The sequence below is a fragment of the Periplaneta americana genome, chromosome 1 (assembly GCF_040183065.1).
Source record: "Periplaneta americana isolate PAMFEO1 chromosome 1, P.americana_PAMFEO1_priV1, whole genome shotgun sequence".
NCBI lineage: Eukaryota > Metazoa > Arthropoda > Insecta > Blattodea > Blattidae > Periplaneta > Periplaneta americana.
This window is the reverse complement of record NC_091117.1, coordinates 93,002,379-93,030,191: the sequence shown is the minus strand read 5'-3', so window position 1 is coordinate 93,030,191 and position 27,813 is coordinate 93,002,379. Positions and strand designations below refer to the sequence as shown.

The following is a 27,813-nucleotide window of genomic DNA, read 5'->3' as shown; positions in this document are numbered from 1 at the left end:
GTAGCTAGTTCCCTGTCTTTCCCGCTAGATAATAGAAGCTTACTCATATGAGAGCGTAGAATCCTGTGAGGATTGTAGATGAACAGATTATGACAGTCTTTTGTTAGTGTGTGTGTATGTGTGTGTGTGTGTGTGTTCTAGAGAGTTCAAAGCAATCTGACTGTGTTTAACAACTAACATGAGCTATTTTTACAGTTCATTTGATACCATTTAAATTGAGTTAATAAATAATGTCAAACACTTTGACAATTCGTAGATAAATTAGGTATAATACGGTGTATTTATAGTTGGGCAGTTTAACATTTTCTTCTCACAATAATTTTTTTTTTCCCTAACACGTGTTGAGTGTCCAATATCTGACACAGTATTAGTTCCCAGTACTGGACGAAATGGCAGTTTCTCGAAATGGCAACATAGATAAAAGGAAAATGGGAGGAAGAACAAACGAAAAAGGCTGTTGATACTGCTCTATCGGGTAGGTTATCAATAAGACAAGCGATGAATCGTTATTCTGCATCTAAAAGTATCCTTGTAGATCTATTGTGGGATGGATTTGGCTAAGTTTGTATTTGAATGCACTGGGATCTAGCCATTCAACAAGAACATCTCCATAGATTTGGATTTTATTCCTTCTATGAACAGGCCTATTCCAGAAGACCATTCACGTGCAAAGGTCCTAAATGCAGATGCTATTCCTGTTTCTTCTTCGGCTACAAGAACTCAAGAAAATTCTGAAAGTGATGTTCCTCAGAAGCCTGAGCTAGCCCATTGCCTGTTCCAATCTTTGCTACGTAGCAATTCCATCTACATTGAGAGACTTCCAAAAGATAGTCCAAAAGAGTAGTCATGTGCAGAGGTCCTGAATGCATATGATATTCCTGTTTCTCCTTCGGCTACAAGAACGCAATAAAATCCTGAATCTGATGTTCCAGAGGGACTTCCAAAAGATACTGGGGACACGTCCACAGTAACAGATGAACTTGGGAGGAAACTCACAACCAGGAAAAAGAGATCAGAGAATATTCCAGGATCCCTCAAGAGATCACGAAGCAAGGTGAATTTTGAGAATGGTAAAGGCTGGTTCACAATAAACTGGGAATGGAAGCGACAACGAGAACTAGAACAGAAATAATGTTAAAATAAATGTATTTAAATGTGAGCATTCACAATAGTTAATTGTGAATGTTCTCATTTGTGAACCAGCCTTAACTGGTAGTAGAGTAGAGAGGGGTCTTTGAAGCCAAAATGAAGACTCCATAAGTAAAATAAAATGTGTGATATGCGTTGAAATGTTCTGGGAGCACAAGGTGCAGTTCCTGGGTTATGGTGGCTGGGCAAACGAAAAATGCACAAACAGCGAGAATATTATTTATTAGATATGACCGTTGCAAATAGATAATGAATTATCTCACTTCATTCTAGTATGCATTAAAGTGTCGATTTTTCATTTTTTTGTAAATTTTTGTTAATGTTTGTGTAAAATTAAGTCATTCTATAAATTTTAAACACTATCCGGTACCGGGAACACATTTTTGACAGTTCATAAATGCAATCTTTTTTCTGAAATGTTTTTTAAAATACTGAGATAACAATTCATAAAATTAACTTTTGAATATAAATGTTGTGAAATTTGATCCACTGTAATTGCTCTAAATAATAAAAAAGCTAAGATGTCCGGTACTGTGACAACCTTTCCTTACTGTGTCAGCACCAATAAGCCTCTGAATAACAATTAACTCGTTATTAAAGCCTTCTGTTTCACTGTTGTCAGTTTATATACAAGTTGGTTATTTAACAGTAAAACATCCATGAAGTTCACGTCATTCCAATATCTTCACGAATATTCTTTTCCCACATTAAGTGGAAATATTTAGAAACAAAAACCATTTTAAAATGCCTCAGAAATTTATGAATGTATATCTTTAAACAATCAAGTGAAAGGTATGTTACTAGACTTCGACTACAGTAACAATAAAATTAAGATCATAGTAAACAAGAGTTCAAGTTCAGAATTGTATGAAATATAAAGTAATAACAATTTTTTTTGGTAGGTTATTTTACGACATTGTATCAACATCTCAGGTTATTTAGCATCTGAATGAAATGAAGGTGGTAATGCCAGTGAAATGAGTCTGGGATCCAGCACCGATAGTTACCTAGCATAACAACATATTTTAAAATAATTTCTTACGTAATATTGATCTTCAACTTTTATCTAAATTCCATAACTGAATCAGTGAGAAGCAAAAGGAAAACATTCCACTTTTTGGCTATTCCAAACTGAAATAACCATTTTGTTTCTTAACCCTCAACTGGTATCTATGGGTCAATATAGACCCATATGGCTAGATATCCTTACGTACATTTAAAAAGCAATACCAGTTGAGGGTTAACACAAGTCCCATCTATTGGTAAAAAAAAAAGAAAATATTCCTTCATTTTGACTCTGTTAAAATCAGCTGTGAAAGTTCCAATGACATGCAGAATGAAAGCACTCCACTAATGTCTTCCTTTCTGCACTATTACACCTATATGACAACATTGTCCGAAATGCAAAGAAGAACGGACCTGACTTTGAAGTGAGTTCTGTGCAAACTCAGCAGATAATAAACTGCAAGGTGTGGTAACCTTTTATATTCAAGAAGCAAACAAAAAGTCTTCAGTATCGAAATTATTTTCAGATTAGTCATTAGTTCATTATAGTCAGTTCGTCTACAGGAAAAATCGCAAAGAGTTCGTTGATGCATTCAGATTCATAAATGGACTGAAGAGTGATTTCTTAATCTTTACAAAGATCGTGAGAACAGAGTGTTACCAACAGCACATGCTTATGATAATAAAGTTTCGATTAACCAGAAGAAACTTCAGGATGTGGCCAAGAGAGTTCAGTATATTCCAGATGAGCACAAGGAGTTCGACAACAACCTCGTGCTGTAGTCTACAGATAAAGATGCAGAAGAGCTTCACTGACTGTGCTTTGTGAGTGAAAGAAAGAGGAATGAACAGTTTAAAGTTTTTTTTCTTCTGCTCAATATTTCCTTTCAAATAAACAAATGTATTAAAACATTATTCTGACACTTTCTTTGAATGTTTGATTGTAACATATGCTATTCATTAAAAATATTCCATGCATTGTTCTTATGAAAGACTGGGAGATACAAAAGGAAAACATTCCATGCACTTTGGGCTTTGATTATGAGATAGCAATAAACATTCTGTTACGGGAAATAGGTAAAAGATATTAACCTCAACTAGGTCTACAAACCACCAATAGTGACTTTTTCTTTAATGTGTATCAGTTCTCCTCCTAACATTTTTTTTTTCGTCATTCATATTGTTCTGCCCAAATATAGGTCTTTCACTGCAAACCCAGCATTCTCCAGTCTTTCCCATTTTCTACCTTCCTCTTTGTCTTGTCATATGAACCACATATCTTAATGACGTCTATCATCTGATATCTTCTTCTATCCCAAACTCTTCTCTCATTTATCATTTCTTCCAGTGCATCCTTCAGTAGGCAGTTTCTTCTCAGCCAGTGACCCAACTAATTTCTTTTCCTCTTTCTGAACAGTTTCAGCATCATTCTTTCTTCACCCACTCTTTCTAACACAGCTATTTTTCTTAAAATTGTGCAATATGGAATATTTTCCTTTTGCATCTCACTGATTCAATTTTAACCTTCCCTAGCAAAGCTGTAGAAGTATTTAATAAAAAGCACCATAAAGTTTTATATTACAGTTGCTGAGAATACAGCTCTGACAATTTTTGTTACGTCAGGTGAGAAAATATTATGATTGTTTTATGACCTAATTATTAATAGGGCACATTCTTGCCTTGCTTGTATAACATAGTATAGTCAATAGCGACAGCACTAGTAGAACACAGAAAGATAACGAAGACGAACATTGTAAAGAGTTTAAATAGCTGATGATGAAGATTTTTACGAACAGTTAATGTTTATAATCTGCTTTTAAATTGCAAATGGCTGTAGTAAACCTTAAGAAAGTCGGAAAATGATTTTTCTTCAACAGTGCAATTTTATTTCCATTAATGTATAGTATCATCACCATCATCATCGTCGTCGTCCTTGTTATCACCACCACTCTCACCATCACCACTACTACAGAGTGATGGCAGTAGTAGTAGATTAGTAGTAATAGTACAGTGCGTATACTAACTTGCTCCGCAGGAGAATTGGCAAGCAGAACGTGAGGACTCGAGGAGTTGTATTGGTATCATGCAGGTAGAGTTAATGACCTTGGCCTCATTGAATGGTGGAGGGTGGGAAGGAGCGAGAGAGGAGATGTTAATATTCCTAAGTGTTTAAACTAGGTGCTACACAGTACCAACTTTACATCACTGCCAGGTCGAATACTGCCGCTTGTTTCATTGCGAAGCCAGTTAGTATACGCACTGTAGTAGTAGCAGCAACAGTATAACTTTAAAACATTTACAACAGAAGTTTTCTAATGGTCTCACCATAGATATGACAAGTACAAACTGAAGCTGCTAAAAACTGTCAATGTCATACACTCAGCAGCTGAACTACAATCAAGATAATAAAGGAGAGCGCTTAAACACTGAGCCCCATATTTTGGTATTTGTATTGTCTTAATTTTTTTGCAGTGATACAGTTCAATGATACACATATGGCAAATGTCTGAGTATAACAATTTCGGCTTTCACACGCACAGATCTAAGGCATCAGTCTGCATGAAGACAGCATATCTTCAGGTCCCGTGTTCACAAATTGATCGCTATACTGTTGTAACTTTCGACACTTCTGTACATTGCAATTGATCATTTAATAGTTAAACTGTATCTTTCTTGGCTTATGGCATTATATATTTATTTAACCTGGTAGAGATAAGATCATCAAGCCTTCTCTTCCCCTTTACCAGGGTATTACAATTACAATACGAAGAATACAATTATAATTAATATTAAATTTACAATTACAATAAATGTCAAAGTACTAAAGATTAATAAAGGCTAGACAATTTATTATACAAGTTAAGAACAAAGAAATATTTTTTTTACTTAGATAAAAATTAAACCTAGGGTAATAAAATTATATAGTGATCAAATTACCGAATACTGATATATTTTGTGATAGATAAGAGACATATTTACAAGAAGCCATGTCTGAACGAATCTCAATTACTGACCAAGTGCCTAGTAAAGCCCAGTTCCCACGGTGCTGGTTTCGGTGCTTGTTTCCTTGCTGGCCAGCAAGCTTGGTTCTCTGATGGGTATGCTGATGGCTTCCATGTTTGCTACTGTGCTTGTTACTGTTCACACGCAGCTGGCTCTTTTCACAGTTCAAATTGGAAAATCATCTGCTGTTTCATCTGTTGCCAATACTCATGATCAAAAAGAAACTAAACTGTGAGTGGAAAACAACCAAAGTCCTACATTAACAATAGTAAATGTCATAATAAAGTAATTAAACCATAAGTCTAAAACAGCTAAAGTCCGATATTTAATTGCTGTTTCTTAGAAACTATAGAATATAGAAAAAAAAAAACAGATTTAGTTGGAAAACAACGAATATGGCAACATGGTTTCAGTGGTGATACTATATTATCATCTTTGGTTCCAGTCTGCAAACCAACACGAAAAATAGCAAGCAACTTAATCTCAAAATCCAGCAAGCTAGCCACCAAAGCAGCAAGCAGAACGCATTATTTCTAGTAGTGAGCACGCAGGGTAGCCATCAGCGCTCCCAGGTTGAAATCCATCAAAAAAACAAGCATCATGGGAACCAGGCTTAAGTTTGCGTTTGAATTCAATTTTATTTCGACAGTCTCTGAGGCTAGCTTATAGGCAGGTTAAAGTGAAGTTGTGTCTGATTTATTTGCATATGTAATTCTACATACAGTGCTCTTATTTTACGAGGAAACTAGATTACAGTGGAACTCCAGTATACACTTTCCTGAGTGTTGGAGGAGAGTGTGTTCCGTTACTACTGGCAAATCAAGGTATTTAGCAATTAAGAATAATATAAGTTCACGATTTGCAAGACATTATAACTCCGAACTCATCTTCTATAGTTATCTTTTTTCACGTAACATTCCAGCAAACAAATTTTCTGTCCAACTGTATACTTCATTTTCCAATTGATTACTTAATACACAAGCAACAGTCACACACACGTTCTAGTACAATTCTCAGAAGCAACTAACTGCGGGGTTGTTTTGTAGAACTGGCTTCCCATGCTGCAGTCGGGAGAGCAGGAAGTCGACCGGCAGTGGAATGATGCGAAGTTTCCTCATAAAATGAGAACATTGTATAAGCTGTGCAATGATGACTGCTTCTTATCCTCAGTGAATCTCCACAAAGACAATTACTGTTGTTATTGCTCAGTCAACTGTCCAAAGACAGGTCTGGACCCCACAAGTGACATCAACAATGCATCACTCATGAGACAACTAAGAATCACCTCACCCACAATGCCATTACCAACTTTTGTAGGACCCGAAAATTTCAGAGGTTTTCCCAAAGCTGAAAATAGAAAAGGAACAAAAGGAGATAGGAAGAGGGGAAAGAGTTGTATAACTAGAAACATACCAGTGAGAGAGGCAATCAGAGAACGATCGCTACAGAGAGAGGGGAAAAAAGGGCAAAAAAAAAAAAAAAAGAGAGTGTCAAAGAAACTGTTTGACGGTGAAAGCGAGAATGAAGATACAGTAGTACCACTTGCTTCTTCAGATGATGAAGACTGGATGCCAGAGTTTGAAGATGAATCATCGAACTGGACAGAGAAGCCTGCACCCATCAAGGGAGATTATGTTTTAGTAAGATTCTCAGGAAAACATTCTGTTTTTTATGTAGGAAAGGTAGAAAAAGGTAAAGATGCTGATGGTGATTATGAGGTGACATTCCTTAGGAAAGGATTGAAGTATACAAATGACTTTCCTTTTCCTCAAGAGCCAGATATTGCATCTGTACCTGAGTGTGATATTGTGATGATTTTACCACAACCTACTTATTTAGCAAAAACCATATGTCACAATGCTTGCGTGAAATTTGAAGTGAACCTAAGTAACTATGACATTCGCTGAAAGAAGTGTAATCTTGTATATGTATGTGTTTGTATACGTGAAATTGCGCAAGTTTCAATATTAGAATTCATTTTGTATTCTTTGTATCAAAATGTATGACACAAAAAAGTAATGTTACACTGTACCCCAGGCTATGTTACACTGTACCCCGTGCTGGGGCACACTGTAACATTCTGCCTGACGCTAATTAAATTCAAATATATGACTTGTCTCTAAAAATTCTAAAAGTTTCTTGGTTTCAAATTGTTCTAAAAAGATGTAGGAAGGAGTACATATAAAATAAATTTACGTATGATTAAAATTTTTGCCACAATATAGAAAAATATTTTTTTTTGTTACACTGTACCCCATGCTCCCCTACATAAGTAGTGGAGGCTCTTAGAAAGATGGTAGAAAAACTCTCCAAAGATATAAAAGAAGGGCTTGAAAAGTATAATGTTAGCGATAAGATAAGGACACTATCAGCAGCTGGGCTAGAAAATGCGGGCTGAACCTTAATCCCGGGAAAACTCAAGTAATTCTACTAGGACATCAAAGATTACTATCTTCCATCAACATTAATACATTTTTGCCAGTGACTTTAAATAATACTATAATACCATTCAGTACTACGGTTAAAAACTTAGGTTTCCATTTCGACTCGAATCTCAGCTGGAATGCACAGGTAAAATATGTCTGTAAGAAAACTTTCTCAATCTTGCATTCTCTGAAAAGACTGAAAAATTTCTTTTCTTCTAAACTGAAACAGATCTTGATACAGACTCTGGTGATGCCTTACTTTGACTATTGCGACGTTTTGTATAGTGATCTTAGTGTTGAATTGTCATTGAGGCTTCAGCGTGTTCATAATGCTTGTGTTCGTTTCATTTTTGACAGCCGTCGTTATGATCATGTCTCCGAGTATTTCTTTCAATTATATTGGCTTCGTTTATGGGAGAGACGTTCAGTTCATTCACTCTGTTTGCTGTATCAGATTTTAAATAATTCCACACCTATTTACCTAGTTCCTCGCTTCACACTTTTAGCATCCCACCACAACCGTGATACACGTTCACAGCATAACCATGTTCTATCAATTCCACTCCATCAAACATCTCTCTACTCTGCTTCCTTCACAATACACATAGCTCGTTCCTGGAATTCCTTGTCACAGGAAATCAGGAGCAGCCGGAGTCTAAAATCTTTTAAGTACACTCTACTTAGAAATGTCTTTAATGAACAGAACTAGACTCTTGCGGAAGTTTCTAAATAGTCTTAAATGACCAAGTTGTTATTTTTTTCTCCTCTCTCTTCTTCTTTTTTTTTTTTTCTCTTGTCTTTTTTTTTATATTATCTTCATATATTACTTAATCATTTGTGATTGTATGCCATTTAGTAGGACTTTGCTAATCAACATTTTATGTCTTGTCACCCATATGTATTCTCCAATTAGTATATTAACTGAATAATATATCTCAAGTAAATTAATCGTCCAATTTGTCTCGGGCATTTTAGATCTTATAAATTGTGTGTTTGTGTGTGTGTGTGTGTGTGTGTGTGTGTGTGTGTGTGTGTGTGTGTGTGTGTGTGTGTATTCCCCTTATGTTACGTAACTGATTTTGATTATGTGTAATTTTCTACTTTATTTTATATATTATGTAACTGATCTTGACCATTTGTAATTTTATATTATGTAACTGATCTTGTCTATTGTACTTTCCTACTATATTTTATGTAATTTCTAAGTTATTTTCTTTTGTGTTGTTTTGCAATCAAATTTTGTATCTCATGTATTTGTATTATTGAAACCTGGTTGAGTGGAAGAGAAGGCCTCAAGGCCTTAACTCTGCCAGGCAAAATAAACCTACCACTACTATGCACCGGAAGGCAGATAGGCTAGAAAGGAAGGTATACTGTGAAATATGGTGTATATGAAGAGGGCAGGGAAAGATGGAAGGAAACTGAGGATATGATACAGCATGTAACAGCACAAATCAGCATTGATCTGATGGACAGCACATAGAGTAGAAAGGAAGAATGGTGGAAATTGACTCATCATTTGTAGAATGGCGCACTACAAAATGAAATGCTGCATCCTTCAGGACAGTAAATTTCTAAGGGGAACTGGAATTACTATCTCCAAGGACTTCAATGAGAGAGTACCTCAAATGCCACATATCTGAGGCGAGATGAAAGGGCTGTCATCCAGTGCTTCAATATGATAAAATTAATTATCAATGTGTGGCACAGAGAAGAGTTGGAGAACCTGGACAACCCTTTGGAAGAAAGTGCCAGGTGTCAAGTCTGGGTTCGAGGACTGCGAATTACAGACCCAAACTAAAGGCAAAACACCACCTGTGGGGAAGGATGATTCCAAAGATATCGGAAGAGCTATTGGAGCCCCAGGCCAGTAACATAGACAGTGCAGGCCCACCACGCAACTGTAAGGGACAGGTGACAGAAGACAGTAGGGGTGGAAGTATCTAACAGAAGAAAGTTTCAACAAGTGGTGGAGATAAGAAAAGGAAAGAGAGTGTTAGTGGTTGACGGGCAATAGCCATGTCAAACTCTCCTCACATTAGGGTGCTGGAATACTGAAGAGATGAAGAGTGAAATATGTAACAAAGGTTTTTTAAATTTATGATCGAATTTGACATAGTATGTGTGACTGAAATGGTTGAATGCTAGTGATGAGTGATGAGTTACAGTTTACAAATCATTGTCATCTGAATCATATAGGATGATGAGAGGGCGTTGATCGCGATGGGTTAGTTAGTAGGTTTAATAAAATGGATAAAGTTTAAAGAAATTGAAAATCTGTCTTTCGGGGATTGTGTGGATGCTGCAAAGGAGAAGAAAGTGAATAGATCCAGTAAAGAACTAAGGTGGGTTAATCCTGAAAGCTTTAGAAAGCCTGAGCACAATGAAAGACATTCAAGAAGAAGATTGAACAGCAGCTATAAATACAGATAGTCTGATATCACTATATAATTTATTTCAAGAAATAGTCTGCCCAGGCATCCTGGGTTGCCAAAAACACAGAATAACACACATATAAGAATAGTAATGATTACAGTAAGATAGATGAGCCAAATTTAAATGTGAACTAGGAGCTTAAGTTTAAGAAATAATAAATTTGTACATAAACACTTCCAAACATGACTGCATTATCGAAAACATGAGGAGGAAAATAAGAAAACTTAGAAACCAGAGGTGGGAAAGACATATTGGCTGGGTGAAAACCCATGCAGGCACTGAAGGAAATGAACTTGCAGACAAACTGGCAAAGGAAGCAGCTCAAGATGAAGGCACTGAAACAGCCTACGAAAGAGCACAGATAAGTTTCTACATCCAAGAACAAAGGAATTGACAGATGGCTGACAGAATGGAGCAACACTACAAAAGCAGCAATGTGTAAAGCATTCTTCCCATCCATAAAGCAGCGATTAAAACTGAAATTTCCTGTTACTTCAGAGTCTATAGCACTGATGACAGGCCATGGGAAAACCAAGTCATACCTACACAGATTCAAAATAATAGACAACCCAACTTGTGTTTGCAACCAGGGAGCTCAAACTATAGACCACTTTTATTTAAGAATGCTTAAAAAGATAAGGGACATTATGCGTAATAACGTTACTATCAGAGAAGGAACATGGCCTCCAACCAAAGATGAACTAATAAAATAAAGAAGTATTTGAAACTGTTCACAATATTTATAAAAGCCATATACAAACTACAGTCCAAAATACGAACACAATATCCTGTAAAAACATTACTACACTTACGTAAATGAATTGTAATCTGATTTAAATGCATATTCCAAGCATGTAGTATTACTGCAAAATAATGGAGCATGCTGCTTAAAAAAAAGAAAGAAAGAAAGAAAGAAAGAAAGAAAGAAAGAAATCATAAAAATGTTGAAAGGAGTGAGCTGCCTGCATTTTGTGATGCTTTTAATTTAGAGCTTTTCAATGGAAAATATAGAAGGAAGCGAAAATGTTTGTTAATGCTTATGAAGGAAGTGTTTGTAAATCTTATTATAAAGATTTGACATCGATAATTAAGGATTTTTTAGTAGAAGAAAGGAAGAATTTGCATCTATTTAATACACGTGTATGTCTCTAGTTAGATTATAATTTTGGTGAAAGGGGAGAAGCCTACTAAGTAAGGGCTATTTTACACAAAGCACATATGGTCAAAAAACCCATGCGCTGGATTTAAAGGTAAATTCCAGTAAATTCTGGTATTTGTAGTGTAATTGTTGAATAAATCCATTTCTATCTATAGCATTATTTGCCATATTCGACTTGGGGAAAAAAATGACATGATAAAGGATCTTAATGGTACACACGATATTTAGTAATCATTCTGTACAATCGACTGGATATCATGTGAGCTATTAGTTTGTAGGCCACTTTTCTTACTCAGAATACAATATCCCACAGCGAAATTTAGAAGGGAATAAAACTGAAAACACATCTTCTAAAACACATTTGGAAAGACAGAAAGTCTATCCATAAGCAAATATAAATGACGCTGGGATAACTTTCCTCAGTCAAAGGTCTATTAACAGTACTGTCTCTCTCACTCATCTGGCCTCGAATCTGTAATTTCTTAATTCCGTTCTACTGAGTGATCCAGTCTGCAACTGACTGCCACACAGGAATGGCACTGACAGCAGAGGCCAAGACAAGTCCGAACTGTACAGGCACAACCTTAATTGATTTAACGAAAGTGTTTGATTGTACTGTACATGATATTTTCATTAAAAAGCTTTGTTATTATGAAGTGAGAGATGTTGAATTGCAACTTTTTATATCCTAGTTAACCAATCGCCAACAAATGGTAGTGACAAACAAAACTCAAGTCAGTTTTGGGCCCTTTTTTATTTATAATTTTTGTCACTTATTTGGATGCAAATGTACCCTGCACCCCGATTTTATATGCTGATGATACGACTTTCTGTCTCACTGACAAAGACCCACTGGTTAAAAATACAATAGAAAATTCGGTTTAAACTGCCAAAGTATGGTTTTGGTTAAATTGTCTTGCAATATATACGAATAAAACTGAAAATATAATGTTCTCTTTAAATTCATGTGAACAAATTAAATTACTGGATATAATATTAGATAGCAAATTGAAGTGGGAAAAACATGTTGATAACATCTGTAAGAAATTATCTAGAGTAATTTTTTTTTACTGAAAACTAAGAACTACCATTACTCATACGTTACTAACTGCATATTATGCCTTTTTGCACTCAATTTTAAATTATAGTATTAGACTTCGGAGCCTTTATTTGGAAAAAAAAAAGAGCTATAAGATGTATTCAACGACTATCTAAAAAAGATTTTTGTAGAGATAGTTTCATTTCCTTACAAATTGAGACAATAATTGTCTTCCTTGTACATTTTCATCCCTGCAATGGCTGAGTGGTCAGATCTTCAGCCTGTCATGCAGGTGTCCCGGGTTCGAGTCCCAGTCAGGTCTGAGATTTTTCATTGAAAAATCCATAGTGACACTTGTGGTGGACAAGGTCGCAGTTGGAATCCATAGTGACACTTGTGGTGGACAAAGTCGCAGTTGGGGTTTTACTCGGGGTTCTCCCGTTTTCCTATATTATGCATCTATATCATTCCATCACCATTTCTCCATTTCGTCATCATTTCATAGTATTCCCAGATCACTGGCTGGTGATGCACGGAGGGGGCTGGCCTATGGACGAGGGGGGGGGAGGTTGCTTGCTCGAAACCTGAGTACACAGCGAGCCTTAGTATAGTCAGCCAGTGTGGGTTTGGAAATGCACTTAGCTTGAGGCTTAGCACAATAGATTATAACAGGTCACAGTGCTGGGCCATAGTGTCCCACTCCGGTAAATTCCATTACATTCCTTGTTCATTTACTCTAATTTGGTTTACATCAAGGAACATAAACAAGAATTTTTTTTAATGCTGTTTTGTTCACAATTATGGTACTAAAGTCGCGGCGCTGTTATTCCCAGCATGACTCCCCCTCTTTGCTTATGTCTTAGGAAGTCAAGGATCTATAAAGTCTAGGTAGGTAGTATCGTTCGCCATTTTTGTTCTTTCGTTGCCGAGCTACCAGACGAGGGATCTATTTTCCACACCGTTAAACATTATCATGTCGTAGCTCCTATGATAATAAATCAAACACACTATAATTCAGCAAATAATTGAGCGGCAAATAACGTCCTCGTGTGCTTTCTGCGAACACCAACGAAAGAGCCAAAATGGCGGGCGATTATATTAAGTATTTATCCAACCTTAGGAAATGCATAACGTCTCCATCAGCGAATCACAAGACGCACACGTTTAAATGTAGCCGACCTGCAACGTGATTGGCTGCCAGAAATTAGAGCAACGGGACTATAGAAATAAGCATGATATAAATATTTCACATTACAGGTTAAGGAAGACAACAAATAGCCATAAACATTTACAAGTTAAATTCTTTAATAATTTTCCACAAATTGTAAACACATTTTGTACATGCTAATCTAGTCTTTCAGGTAAGGCTCCCTGTGAAGCAGATTTGAATAATTTCAAGGGAAAAATTGTTCCGGGGCCGGGTATCGATCCCGGGACCTCTGGTTGAACGTACCAGTGCTCTTTCCAACTGAGCTACCTCGTGTCTGCTCGAGACCGTTTTGTCGCATCTGATTCTGTATGCACCACATTATAAGAAATCAATGAGAGACAAGTACCATCTGACAAAATGTTGTGTCATGCTATACCGTATCTGATTCTGTGTGACATTGATTTTTAAATGTAAAATTCCCCACAAAATTGCTTTGGTGTGACTTATTAAAATTAAAATCGCATATTGACATATGGTTGCAATTTTCATAATCTAATTGTTTAGATGATTATAAACTTTCATTTTATGATGAATTAGACACAATGGACAAAATTTAAAAATTGTATAACAATGGGAATCATTAATAACATAATAAAACATTTGCTACTACAGAGGCATACTAGAATATGCCTGCACAACACCTTAGCAAGACCTGTACTTATGGGAGTGAGGCATAGATTTTTAGAAAAAAAAAGATGGAAGCAGAATAACAGCCAAATAAATGAGGTTTATGCGATCAACAGTAGGATATACAAGATGAGAACACAATGGTAATGAAGATATAATGGCAGAACTTCAGTTAAACTAGAGTAACTGGATGAATATCTACAACCTGAGATCCCACTTAATACTAAATCCATGCTCCACTATCAGCCACACAGGAAGAGAATACTGGGTCATCCAAGGAAACAATGGTATGAAAATTTCTCTTTGAAGCCATAACAGGTCATATGGCCTAATACTTGTTCTGGATGATGATGATGATGATGATGATGATGATGATGATGATGATGATATGTTTTATTTAACGACGCTCACAACTGCAGAGGTTATATCAGCATTGCCGGATGTGCCGGAATTTTGTTCCGCAGGAGTTATTTTACATGCGAGTAAATGTACTGACATGAGCCTGGCCCGGGATCGAACCCGCAACCTTGGGCATAGAAGGCCATCAGCACTATACCAACTCGCCAACCAGGTCAACTGATGATGATGATGATGATGATGATGATGATGATGATGATGATGATGATACATCTTAAAATATACTGTTGACTGATAGATTATCAATATATTGTTGTAAAATAACAAATTTGTTTCAAGTATTCTCATAAGACTTAAATAAAATAATGTATGTAAACCTACTTTCTACTTGAGTGACTTATTATAAAAACCTAGTATATGCTAAAAGAGCCTCAGTCAATAGATTTCGAATTTTTTTACGCCAATACAGGTGTTTGTATTATTTTTCTAAATGTACATAAGGATCACAATTCTTGTAAAGAATATGCATGTTTTTTTTTTAATTTCTTTAATACTGACGCTTTTGTAGTAAAGTCGTTTTTCTTAGTTTTCTCATCAGGATGAAAAGGCTCTTCTGGCATGGACCGATTCAATATTCACAAGGTGTTAGGATATAATGAGCATTTATTTATGAAAAGGTAGTATCATTCACAATATAGAATGTATTTAATAATTTAAAACTGTTTGTGTTATAATGTGAAAGAATTTTTATTAAGAATTAGTACTGTCAAGTATACTTACAAACAAATATTTAACAAGATTGTCGAAACATAATGTCCTGAATAAATTATCCTAGTAGGACTATATACAGCCTAGTATTAACTCGTGGTAAATAAACATTACTATAATAACTACTCCCTGTACAACGTACATCCCTGACCAACAGTTTCTCTTGTACACACCATGCAAAGTTCAAGCTGACAGACAGAATTTCGTAATCTTGCTCGTGTCCTCGACATATCTGACTTAATACATACGAAAAAGGTAGCAAGATATATGTTATGAGAGGAGATTTTCTAAATAATGAAAAAATTTATACCTCGTATCTTGAGATCAAATTCAATTATCCTCAGAATTCTTCAGTTTAAAAACTACATGTTATTCGCCAATTTCATTAATGCCTTCATTTTCACAACGATAAGTCCATTGTCTACTGTTTCATGGATATGGAAGGAAAAAACGACTCAAATCCGGTTATTTCTTTTGTGAAACATGCTACTGAAAAAAGAAAAACTGAGTTAACTTCCCAATGTTAAGTACATTATTTTGCTCTCTGCAGAGAACAAAATAAAAATATCAGCACACAGTCTTTTAGTTCGTGGTTGCCTAGAATAGACTATGCAATGTTTAGGTAAAGCATATTTTCCCTGTGTGAGGCCACAGTTTGGTTAATATGACCACAATTTTGGGTCTTACAAGGACAAACATTAAACAACTTAAAACAATCACAACAGCAAAGCCATTTTTGACAGCCATGATGAAATGCAGGGAGTAGCCAACTCCGTTCACTGTGATCATGGACAGAAGTATTGTTAAATACTGTAAAGAAGGACTGAAACTGTATACATGTAGCAAAACCATCACAAACGACACTGCATTTAAAATTAAAAAAAAAAATACTTCTTGTTGACATACAAGCAAAATGGAACAGTATTGTTTTTGCAGACTTATGTAAGAATATACACTCTTTTTCGAATTTGGACAAAAATTTTCACTGCTGAACACTTCAAAGCTTTGAAATTAACTCAAGTTTCGATTTATTGATGATGCAAGTGTTTCTTGACTTGAAAAATATTTGATGAGAGTCTTGAAAATCTAAGTAAAGATGAGTGGTACATTATTTAGCGATTTGTAAATTAATATCGTTAGCTACTGCGTCCATTTCACATATTCAATGTCATTTACCACTTTTCATAACTAAATGATTTACTAAATTGTCTGTTATTTTATATACCAAAGTCATATATCAACAAATTTCCGGAAAAAAAAAAAAAAAAAAGGGAATATGCAAACTAATTTTAAATTGCTACTTAATTTAAAAACAGACATTAAAATGGAATGTTCAAGAAACCAAATAATTAAAAATACATTAAATCAACTAAACAACGATTTCTTCAATACTAACTCTAACGTCATAAAATATTATATTTTAAAACTTCTGAAGTTGGATTTCACAAAGTGTCATTTTGTTTTATACGCCCTTCTTCCAAAAAGGCCTCAATTGTTCGTGTAAGAATAATAATTATTATTGTCCTCAAAGTCAAAGAACTAGATAGTTTAAGGTTTAAGACCTTGATAGGTTAAGATTTAAGAACTTGATAGGTTAAGGTTCAAAAGATGTTAAATTTGAAAATAGCCAATAAACTGAATAATAGCTGGTTATGAATAATTAACCATCATAAACACTCATTACTCACACAAGAATACTTACAGATGCGAAATATGTCACCTATTTCTCAAGGAATGTACTAAGAATTATGCAACCGTATAATACATAGGAGAAAGTCTCTGCGGCATTCTTTTGTTGAAAGTGAATATCTATTTCAACTAATTACCTGCTACAAAGTTACATTCAGAAATTAATATTTAATAATTTATATGAAAAAAGAATGTGCAAACACCTAGAATAAATATTTTTAATTTTTTAATAGAATCTCAACATATTTTTAACTTCAAAATATTTCACTCTTCAAATATAGTGGAACTTGAAATACATATAAATACACTATATTGGCTTGAATCTAGAACACGATGTTTTTTTACATGAAAACAACCGTGTGGAAACTAATCTAATATTATAATCACAGCCAAGCCCTTTCCAGTTGTAAAAGAAGTATATTTTATAAAACACTTGGTCTGACACAATATGTAATTCTAAAATGTAAAAAGCTTCCTATATGGCAATTATTCTCTTATCAAGTTATATTTCAAGTACAGAAGAAGAGTTGGATGACTGGTGAGTTAATGGCTGATTAGCTTTGAGGTTGTGAGGGAATGACAATCATTTGATTTGTTAAGAAAGAGAAGAATTTTAATTCTATATTCTTTTGGGCTCACAACTGACAAAATAAAGTAAGCAGCAGATATGAACACTGAGTTAGTCATTATCCTAGGGAGAATGACATCTCAGCTTCACGTGCTAAATGCTGTTGCTAATGAACTCTTCAAGGCAACAGTTCTCAACCTTTTTCAATGATGTACCATAATTTTTAATTTTGGACATTAGCTGTACCACTAATCAAATTTATTATTATGGGAAAACGTCATATATTATATCGCTCTCAGGGTCATAATTAACGTTTTTATGCTTTAACACCAAACTGATGTTTTATTTAGGCGTGTTTAATTACGAAAAAGTCCCTCTTTGAATTTATTCAATGGATTATTCCAAAAAATATACAAAAAATGCATATAGATCTAGCTCAATTTGTTACATAATAGTAAATGAATAAATACTTCAAGAAAAGAAAGATCATAAATACATAATATTAGTGCTGATGACAGAATCTCTAACTGAAATAAATAAACACAGTTTCAGTGTGAAGGTTATGTTTCTTTAGCACAACTCTACCGGTACTTCTTTCTGTTGTCGCAGGTTAATTTGAACTTTGTGAGAAGGGACAGAAAAACAGGAAGAAGGAAGGGGTGGAGTCAATAGGGCAGTATGCGCATGATTCATATCATAATCTCTTGTCAAGAAACATAGAGCTATGTATTTCCTTCACTGCATACCTTAGCATTATGACACTGAAGATCGAGCAGCAACCGTAGTGTAATGATTATGGTGAAATCACATCCACAACAAAGAAAGGGAAATTATTGCAAATGTAATTAAGTGCTGTGAGAAGGAAATTTAAATAAATGTTTGCTGGAATCTCTTGATAAGGGTATCAGAGAGCGGCTAAATGCTCTGGCAAAAGTATTAGTTCTGTGAAGAGAATTAAGAAAGTTGACTCATCCTGCCTAAGGTTTTTCCGTGGTTTTCCTAAGGCGCTAAGACAAATGACGGGATGAGCCCTAAAAGAAATGGGCCACAGACCTGCACTCATATCCCCATGACCCCAGTAATTATTCTAAATTTAATTAATAATTACATCTATCCCTGCCTATCTCTTCGTAATTGAGTCAACATAAAGCCAAATGGCTGGTCTCTACTTTGAGATGATTCAACGAGGCTCAAGTCATAAATCAATCGACCTCCTACCTAAAAGCCAAATTGGCTAGTCTTTTATATTGAGACAACTCATCCTGCCTGAAGTATTTCCGTGGTTTTCCTAAGGTGTTAAGACAAATGTCGGGATGAGCCCTAAGAGAAATGGGCCACGGACCTATATGCCCTTCCCCATAAATTCCCCCTTTTCTAACAAACGACGTAATGCCCTAGTTCAGAATCTATAAAATTTCCTGTTACAGGTGCCAGATCACTCATGTAGTCGCAATGCGAAAGGACAGGGAACCTTTCAATTTGCAGATTCAGAATTCATCGCGTCTCTTCTGACGGTCTTCACCTGCCTTGTCATCGAACACAGACGACAGAGTCTTCTTGACTCCTCCTGCACTGCGAAATGACACAGTTCATTTCAATGTGCAGATTTACACCAGCCATTTCTTCCTCGTCCCGTCCCGTGACCACTTTGATCACATTTCCGTTCCCCTCGCGTATGTGGTACCTAAGAGGTTACGTCCATTTTTGGTTTTTCCCCTTAAAAATTTCCTAGAATTCCTTCAGTGGAGCAGCGTAATCTGGAGTGAGACTAGTGGCCAACAGGCTTGGAGCTCACATATTTAGTTTCTTACAGCCCCGAACCCCTTGCAAGGATGCGTTTTGCGTACCTTATAAATTTGTCCTCCCAATTCTCCTCTTTCAATTCAACCAAGTGAATATCACACTAATCCTAGAAAGAATAGGTATGTAATGTTTAGAAATATAACCGTTGTAATGGTTTGTGTTCAGCAATTTATATACTGAGAGCGACATAATGTTATAGTTCTGCGAGTTCGATCAATGTGTTATTTGGGATATAATCGAAAAATTTTATTTGGTTAAGGAAATAGTAGTACTAACCATTAGGAAGATGATTCCGGTTTTGGAATAGAGAATTGAGTGACGGAGTTATTCATTCTGTAATCTATTAAAAACAATGGGGGTTATGTCAGAGAAGCACCAAGGATAGAGAAAGTTTCACATTGAAAGGCCAGACATTGTGGACTGGCGCACAAGATACATTGTTCCCATGACAATAGAACAAAACTATATTTTACATGGACAAAACATGGATTGACAGTAATATTACGTTTCGTAAATGCTGGCAGTAGGAAGGTGATGTAGAAGGTGTAACAGAGTGGGGAAGTGCACAGAGCAGGCTGATTGTTGTACATGTGGCATCAAAAAATGGGTTTCTATGGGAAGCCCAGTTAGTTTATAAAGTGAGCAGGCACATCAGCGTGAAATTAACATATGCAGATGAATTCAAGTAATTTTGAAAAAAAATGGACTCAAAATCAAGTTCTGCCAAATTGGCCTGAATGATCTGTCAATGTAATATACAAGACCCCATACCACTGTAAACAATTAGATAAACCACCCATCAAGTATGCCATTAGAAGAGACAGGACTGCTTAGTTACAAAGAAGAGGAGTGCATTATAATGCCGCTATGAGCAGGACCACACTTCGAGATTTATTGAATTGAATTGAATTTAACAGAGGGGGGCACTATGGCCCAGCACTGCGACCTGTTAAGATCTACTGCACTGACCTTCTGGTGATGTATTCCCAAACCCACCTGCTGACCACACTAAGGTTCTGTGTGCCCAGGTTTCGAGGAGGCAACCCCACTCGTCCCTAGGCCAGCACCCTCCATGCCTCACCAGAAGGCGTTTGGGGAATGCTACGGAATGATAACGGAATGGAGAAATGGTGACAGAATGATGTAAATGCCTAATTTGGAGAAAAACGGGAGAACCTCGGGAAAAACCCCAACTGCGACCTTGTCCGCCACAAGCTTCACTATGGATTTTTTCATGACCGGGAATCGAACCCAGGCTGCCTGCGTGACAGTCTGAAGGTCTGACCATTCAGCCACCGCAGAGGGTGTCGAGGTTTATTAATAGACTTTATTAAACACAAATATGTACAACTTTGAGTAATTTTTCATTTGTTCTGGAGGTCTGTCTTGGGATCTCGCATACTGAGGTTGACTGTGAAGTACTGCCGGAATGATGATGACGATAAGGGAAAAAGGGAGAACCCTGAGACGAACCCCTCGCACCAGCTTTGCCCACTACAAATTTTTCCATGACCTAAACGGAAATCGAGCCCACGGCGGTCGAGGTGAGCCTCGAAAAATCAAAGACAAGCTTTTCAAATCACAGTCACTGAGTCCTTCATTTACCTCTCCTTACAACTGCGACCTGATTGCGACTGAGTTGGTTTGCAATAAGGTGAACACATCATACGATGGGAGAATTTAACTTTGTCTAACTTGAAAATGGAAGAACTTTCTGCTGTGACTGCAGAGGATTGGAGTTGGTACTACAGACACGTCACTGCATTAGGCCGGATGAATGGGTGGTGTCATTGACGAAATAATAATTAATTTTAGAGCAAGCGAAAAAGATGATGACGATATTGGCAATGGGCCTAATGATAGTGATATGGATTTTGCCTAATTGCAAATTAATATAAATTAGAATAAACCTGTAAAATATTGTTACAAGAATATTTATATAACAGGTCTAATTACGAACACGAGAACCCCAATTTTTTATAAGTGCCATGATTTTGTTCTGCACCAATAATAATGAAGTGCTTGTACCTTGCAAGCTCATATTCAGCTGGTTGAGGTGGCAAAATATATCTGACAGGCAAGACACAGTTCATCAGTGAACATTTAAATCTAAAGTGTCAAACAGACAGCACAATACATCACTCCTCGACAGCCACCTAACTTTGGTATGAAATAGAAGTGAATAATGTGTGTTTCTAATAACATGGATGACAGCGAGGATAAGATTTTGTGGGAAGATTACCAGTTCCAGTCCAGAAAATGAAGTAACAGAAGAAAGAGGAGGGCATGAGGAGGGGAAGGAGAAAGATTTTGATGATGAAGAAGAAAAAGTAGTAGTAGTTGTAGTAGAAAACAGGGAATGATAACCAAAAAAGAACATTGCTAAAGACTGGAACTGAAAACTTAAGAATAGCCGTAAATTTGTATTTTTTTAAATTCTGTAATATTTTCAAAGTATAGCTCGTTATTATATTGAGATATTTATATTTTTCCATATAGATAATCTGAATACCTGCGATCATATTTGGTCTTACTAGGTTCGGGCGAAGATGGTATTAATAATGTCTAAACACAAATTATATTGTTAGTATTATAACACATCTTGTATTTAATACTTCTCGAAGTTCCACAAAACACTACTGGTACAACACTGTTGTACATATTTGGTACAAATAATATATTGTATATACACAAATACTCCACGCCATCGAATAATGTGCACACCCTGAGAGAGAGAGAAGGGGGGAAGGGGGGAGGGGGAGAGAGAGGGGGGAAGGGGGAGGGGAGAGAGAGGGGGGAAGTGGAGAGGGAGAGAGAGGGGGGAAGGGGGAGGGGGAGAGAGAGGGGGGAAGTGGAGAGGGAGAGGGGGAAGGGGGGAGGCAGAGGGAGAGGGGGAGGAGGGAGAGAGAGGGAGGGAGAGGGGGGAGGGAGAGAGAGGGGGGGAGAGAGAGAATTGGTTGTAATTTGTGTTTTATTTACAAGAAATTAATCCTACATAATGCTGTACTCCAAAAATAAATAAAATATCAAAATGTTTATCAGCAGTAATTTCCAAATCATGCAAAATGCTCCGAAGTGGAGAGAGAGAGAGAGAGAGAGAGAGAGAGAGAGAGAGAGAGAGAGAGAGAGAGAGAGAGTTTACGTTATTTTAACAAGGTTTGGTTAAATAGCTAGTGATATAGATGAAAAACTAATACACAGCTGATAATAAGCAAAGATTTTTAACCCTTATGAACCAAATATTGTATAAATGATTAAAGAAAGGGTTAAGAGTGGAATCAAAATATTGCTTTTGTTAAGTGAGAAAAATAATGAACATTTACCTGAAATTTGCATAGTTAAATAGAGATGTAATGCAAGAAGTGTACTTGATAATATTGTTTAGTTGATAAGTTATAATTAGGAAACAATATCTTGGATAATTTTGTAGATGAATGGTTCCAGCCAATCAGAAAGAGATCATCCAATGTCTCACCTTTCACACCATCTATGCAAGAGATGTAGAACATTTTAGTTTTACCCGTGGTATGCAAAGGGAAGAGTCCTGTGAATTGTTCGTTGACGATTCTAAAGAATAGTTGGAATTGCAGATGGAATAATCACGAACGAATCATTAGAATCGATTCGTAATGTATGATTGAATCATTGCAACCAACTTCTAAAAAACAATCGTGTTGCCCAATGCTATAGCATAATGAGATCCAGTGTTTGAGGCGAAGCGGTACCAACCTTATTTCAAATAATGCGTGTAACCCAGTTTTTCTTCGCTAAATTCTGGAAAAAATATGCGCGGAGTATTCGCATATCTATAGTACTAATTTTCATTTTATGTTCATAAAACTATAAAAAACGTACAATGTTTTACAAAGCTTATGCTTCAGTATAAGAATGAAATAAGGTTATAAATTAAAAATAAATACTCCGCAGTGTTAACACATTCACTGTCTTGATTGCAATTATTAAATTAATTAATAAATAAATAAAAACTACACATTATAAATGAAACAAATTATTAATAAAAATTTGATATTTGTAACAAAAAAACAATTTTTAGGTACAGAATTAATCTTACTTGAAGTAAAAATTTATCATAACTGTACATCTCTTCTGCATAGCGGTTTATATTAGTTATCATGCAGTAATGTACTGTAACAGTCTCCTATTTTTCATTTATACCTGAGGCTCCAAAAACACGTAATTTATATCTCTCAGTTTAAAAATACTCTGAAGTCGATTATCTATCCCAAGTCATTAAATTAAAAATCAATATAAATGATGCTCAATTAATATGACCCAAATTTTTAAAAAATACATTCAGAATGTCACATCATTTACAGAACCTGTCAAGTGATTTGCTACATGGAGGAAGATCTCAGCACATATGGATATTAAAGGTAGCTTGTTCAGTGTGACTCTTATTTAGCATTAAGAGATTTCAGTGTTCCTGAAAAACAAGACACAAAATAAAGTTTTTCTGCATCGAAGACTACTTTATAAGGGAGTGATATAATGAGGAAAGTTATAATTGTTTAGAAAAAACTCTATTAAATCAGAACACAAAACTTATTATGTGACTGTCAAAATTCAAATCACTTGCAGTCTTCTGCTGAAGAAGGAAAATGTCAATACACCCAACTATAGTCAAATAAACGTGATCGAAGTGAATAAACACACATTTAAAAACAAGTGGCTGAAAAAAAACAACCTGGTGCATCTGGTGAAAATGATACAATAAAACAACCTAAAATGTTCAAGAAAGATTTCTTCGTCAATATACTTCGCCCAGATACTCTGCTTATCTATTAATTTCTGACCAAAATAAACTTCGATATCATTTTTCTTTCTCCCTGCGTTTATTATTTACGGTATATTCCAAAGTTCAAGACAATATTAAAAGTAAACTCTTGACGATTGTTAAAGTAAAATGAAAGTTTCACTTACTCAATTTTAACTATCAGCAACGTAATGTAATTTTTCTAGGATTGTGCCTGCTTACATTTGTGTTACATTTTCAAAGTTGTGGCAGGATGATTATTAATACAGAGGAGAGGAATTCGTTTAGAAATGATTTGATCACACCTCAATTTAGCAAAATATAAATTCGAGTTCATTTGTGACATTTTGAAGTAAACGCGCCAAGCTTTGCTTTGTTATTGTATTGTCTGTAAGTGTACATGTGGAACACTTCAAAACAACAACAGTGATGAAGCTCGTAGTGTCAAAAGAAAATTATGCTCTGTCATTCAAAAACACTAATTCTAAATTTAGGATAAGGTTAACTTGCTTCCCTTCGACGAACAACTTGCCACTCCCTGTGGTCTTTAGCTTGTAATTCATTGATTTTGCGTCTTCCCCACTGGAGCCACAACCAGCCAATTAAAGTACAAAGAGCAGTCTCCACATAGTAGCCATCCATCCATGTACTGCATGTTCCTCCAGCTTTCAAACAATCCTGCAATGAATTACAACATTAATGAATGTTTTTAATAACAGGAGAGAAGAGAAAGAGGTGGGTGCGCGCAGATGGAGCTAATTGCAAGAAAATGAAAATCCTTTATCTTATGCAGCAAGCCATTATTTTATTAATCAACAAATACACACTTGCTAAGGTGTTTTAGCAAAAGAGAAGATTATTTTTGGCTAAAAGTGGCGTTATATTTGTTAATAATTGAGGTTATTTTTTCCAGAAAGAGGTGTTATTTTAAAAATTATTTACTTACAAATCTAGTAAATATATATACGTCATATTTACATTTAATTCGAGGGTGCACGGGCAAAGAGAGTTAAGTCCACTATCCTCAAAAATTGAGATATGTCCACAGAGCTATAGACAAAAATTTTCTCTACATTTCTGTTAAGTCAACTAAGCCATATGCCAAAGAGCACGGCAGTCATGGGCATGTATCTCATGGGTTTATTCATCTCTAAAGCGATGTTGTGCAGGTAAAGTAAACAATCTTTACATAGGGATCACAAAGGCTTCTAGTTCTAAGAACAATGAGATAAGTCCTGTAGAAAGGACTTACTCTCTTTACCCGAATGTTATATAACCCTACAGGTAAAAGTGATACAATACACACATTCACCACCCTCATGACTGGGCTCAATTGGTTCACCAGTGTGGTAAGAAGAAACTACTCTTGGTTACGGCAAGTCATTATTCAAGAAAAGACTCTCAAAAGAAATATTTGGTTTCTTACGTAACTTTTGCTGCTTTATACAATGAGTACAAAAATAAATATCCAGAGAACTATGTGAACCGTAAGATGTATGAAAAGATGTATGGCAATTAGATCACCCAGCAAAAACACTTGTCAAACTTGTAATAGATTGATCATGTCAATAAAAGTTTCGGAAGACAATGCAACAGTACAGAAAGAATAAGAAGAGCATTTAGAAGGGGCAGAGAAGGCATATTCTGCGAAGTGCAAAGACCAAGAGCTGTCTAAAGAGGGCAATGCAGGAAAAATAATTTGTTTCGACATGCAGCAGTGCCTCCCAACCTCAGTGGTAAGCAGCTCCTTGGCATTCTATAGACGGCAATAAATTGTGGACTTAAAATCTAACAATCCATGATTGTGATGGGTCAAGGGATCTGTTTTAAGTGGCACGAGTCAGTGGTGGCTAGAGGAGCCAAGGAAGTAGCTTCTTGCCTCTATAAGTATCTGATGAGTCTCAGTCCACACGTGAAGCACGTAACAATGTACTCAGATACTTGTGGAGGATAAAATAAAAATACTCACGTTGCTGCTATGTATATGATGGTCATTAAGGAATTGCCACATATTGACGTAATCGACCACAAATTTTTGGTCCCAGAGCATATGCATATGGAATGTGATGGTGACCACAGTATCATCAAGAAGAAAAAAACGATACAATACACCCATTCACCACCCTCATGACTGAGCTCAATTTGTTCGCCCGTGTGGTACGAAGAAACCACTCTTGGTTACGGAAATTGAAATTGAAGACTTTTTGCAACTCTCGGCTCTATTAAAGAAGGAAATGCAAATGAAGAAGGTTGATGAAGCAGGGGAGAAAGTCAACTGGAGAGAAATGAAGTCGACTTCACTATGAGAAAGCAAACAGTGGAACACACTATTTCAAAACTTCACTTCATAATGGTTCAATTTTCTGCTCTGTGAATCTTCAAAGGACAAGTAGAGAATATAACAAGTTCAAACTGCCTCAGAAATACTCTGGTCTCAATCCTGTTTCAAAGGAGAATAAAAAAGATCTCCTTGCACTTTGGCCCTTCATTTCCAGAATTTTCTGGAGTTTTTACGAAAATTTATTGACAAGTGCCGATGTGCAGGACATTCTCCCCGCTATTGACAATGTAGACTGTAATGATGAGTAATGTTCTCAATAATATACTTGTTTCAATTAGTTTCCATAATAATACAGAGGCCTCTTTTCTACTGAATTTACATTTTTTCTCTTTCACTTACAGTAACAAGATTGTGCAATAACTTACTTAATTACTGGCTTTTAAGGAACCCGGAGGTTCATTGCCACCTTCACACAAGCCCGCCATTGGTCCCTATCCTGAGCAAGATTAATCTAGTCTCTACCATCATATCCCACCTCCCTCAAATCCATTTTAATATTATCTTCCCATCTACGACTCGGCCTCCCTAAAGGTCTTTTACCCTCCACCCTACCAACTAACACTCTATATGCATTTCTGGATTCGCCCATACGTGTTACATGCCTTGCCCATCTCAAACCTCTGGATTTAATGTTCCTAATTATGTCAGGTGAAGAATACAATGCATGCAGTTCTGTGTTGTGTAACTTTCTCCATTCTCTTTTAACTTCATCCCTCTTAGCCCCAAATATTTTCCTAAGCACCTTATTCTCAAACACCCTTAACCTATGTTCTTCTCTCAAAGTGAGAGTCCAAGTTTCACAACCATAAAGAACAAACGGTAATATAACTGTTTTATAAATTCTAACTTTCAGATTTTTTGACAGCAGACTGGATAATAAAAGCTTCTCAACCGAATTATAACACACATTTCCCATATTTATTCTGTGTTTAATTTCCTCCTGAATATAATTTATATTTGTTATTGTTGCTCCCAGGTATTTGAATTTTTCCACCTCTTCAAAGGATAAATTTCCAATTTTTATATTTCCATTTCGTACAATATTCTGGTCACGAGACATAGTCATATACTTTGTCTTTTCGGGATTTACTTCCAAACCTATCTCTTTACTTCCTTCAAGTAAAATTTCCGTGTTTTCCATAATCGTTTGTGGATTTTCTCCTAACATATTCACGTCATCCGCATAGACAAGCAGCTGATGTAACCCATTCAATTCCAAACCCTCTCTGTTATCCTCCACTTTCCTAATGGCATATCTAGAGCAGAGTTAAAAAGTAAAGGTGATAGTGCATATCCTTGCTTTAGCCCACAGTGAAATGGAAACGCATCTGCCAGAAACTGACCTATACGAACTCTGCTGTACATTTCACTGAGACACATTTTAATTAATCGAACTAGTTTCTTGGGAATACCAAATTCAATAAGAATATCACATAAAACTTCTCTTAACCGAGTCATA

The 27,813-nt window shown here is 35.9% G+C and overlaps 1 protein-coding gene across 2 annotated transcripts in view; it reads right to left on the bottom strand.

The window, feature by feature from the left end:
* Positions 1-27,813, bottom strand: part of LOC138698373 (acetyl-coenzyme A transporter 1) — a 104,401-nt gene that overhangs the window by 14,710 nt on the left and 61,878 nt on the right. The window contains exon 8 of one of the 2 annotated variants that reach the window (XR_011331855.1): positions 15,490-24,691. Coding sequence is in view for 1 of the 2 variants with exons in the window: in XM_069824248.1 (XP_069680349.1) it covers positions 24,515-24,691 (177 nt within the window). In the remaining variant the exon portion in view is untranslated. Of the gene's footprint in view, positions 1-15,133; positions 24,692-27,813 lie in introns of those variants that run through there. The other variant, XM_069824248.1, reaches the window with a different exon arrangement.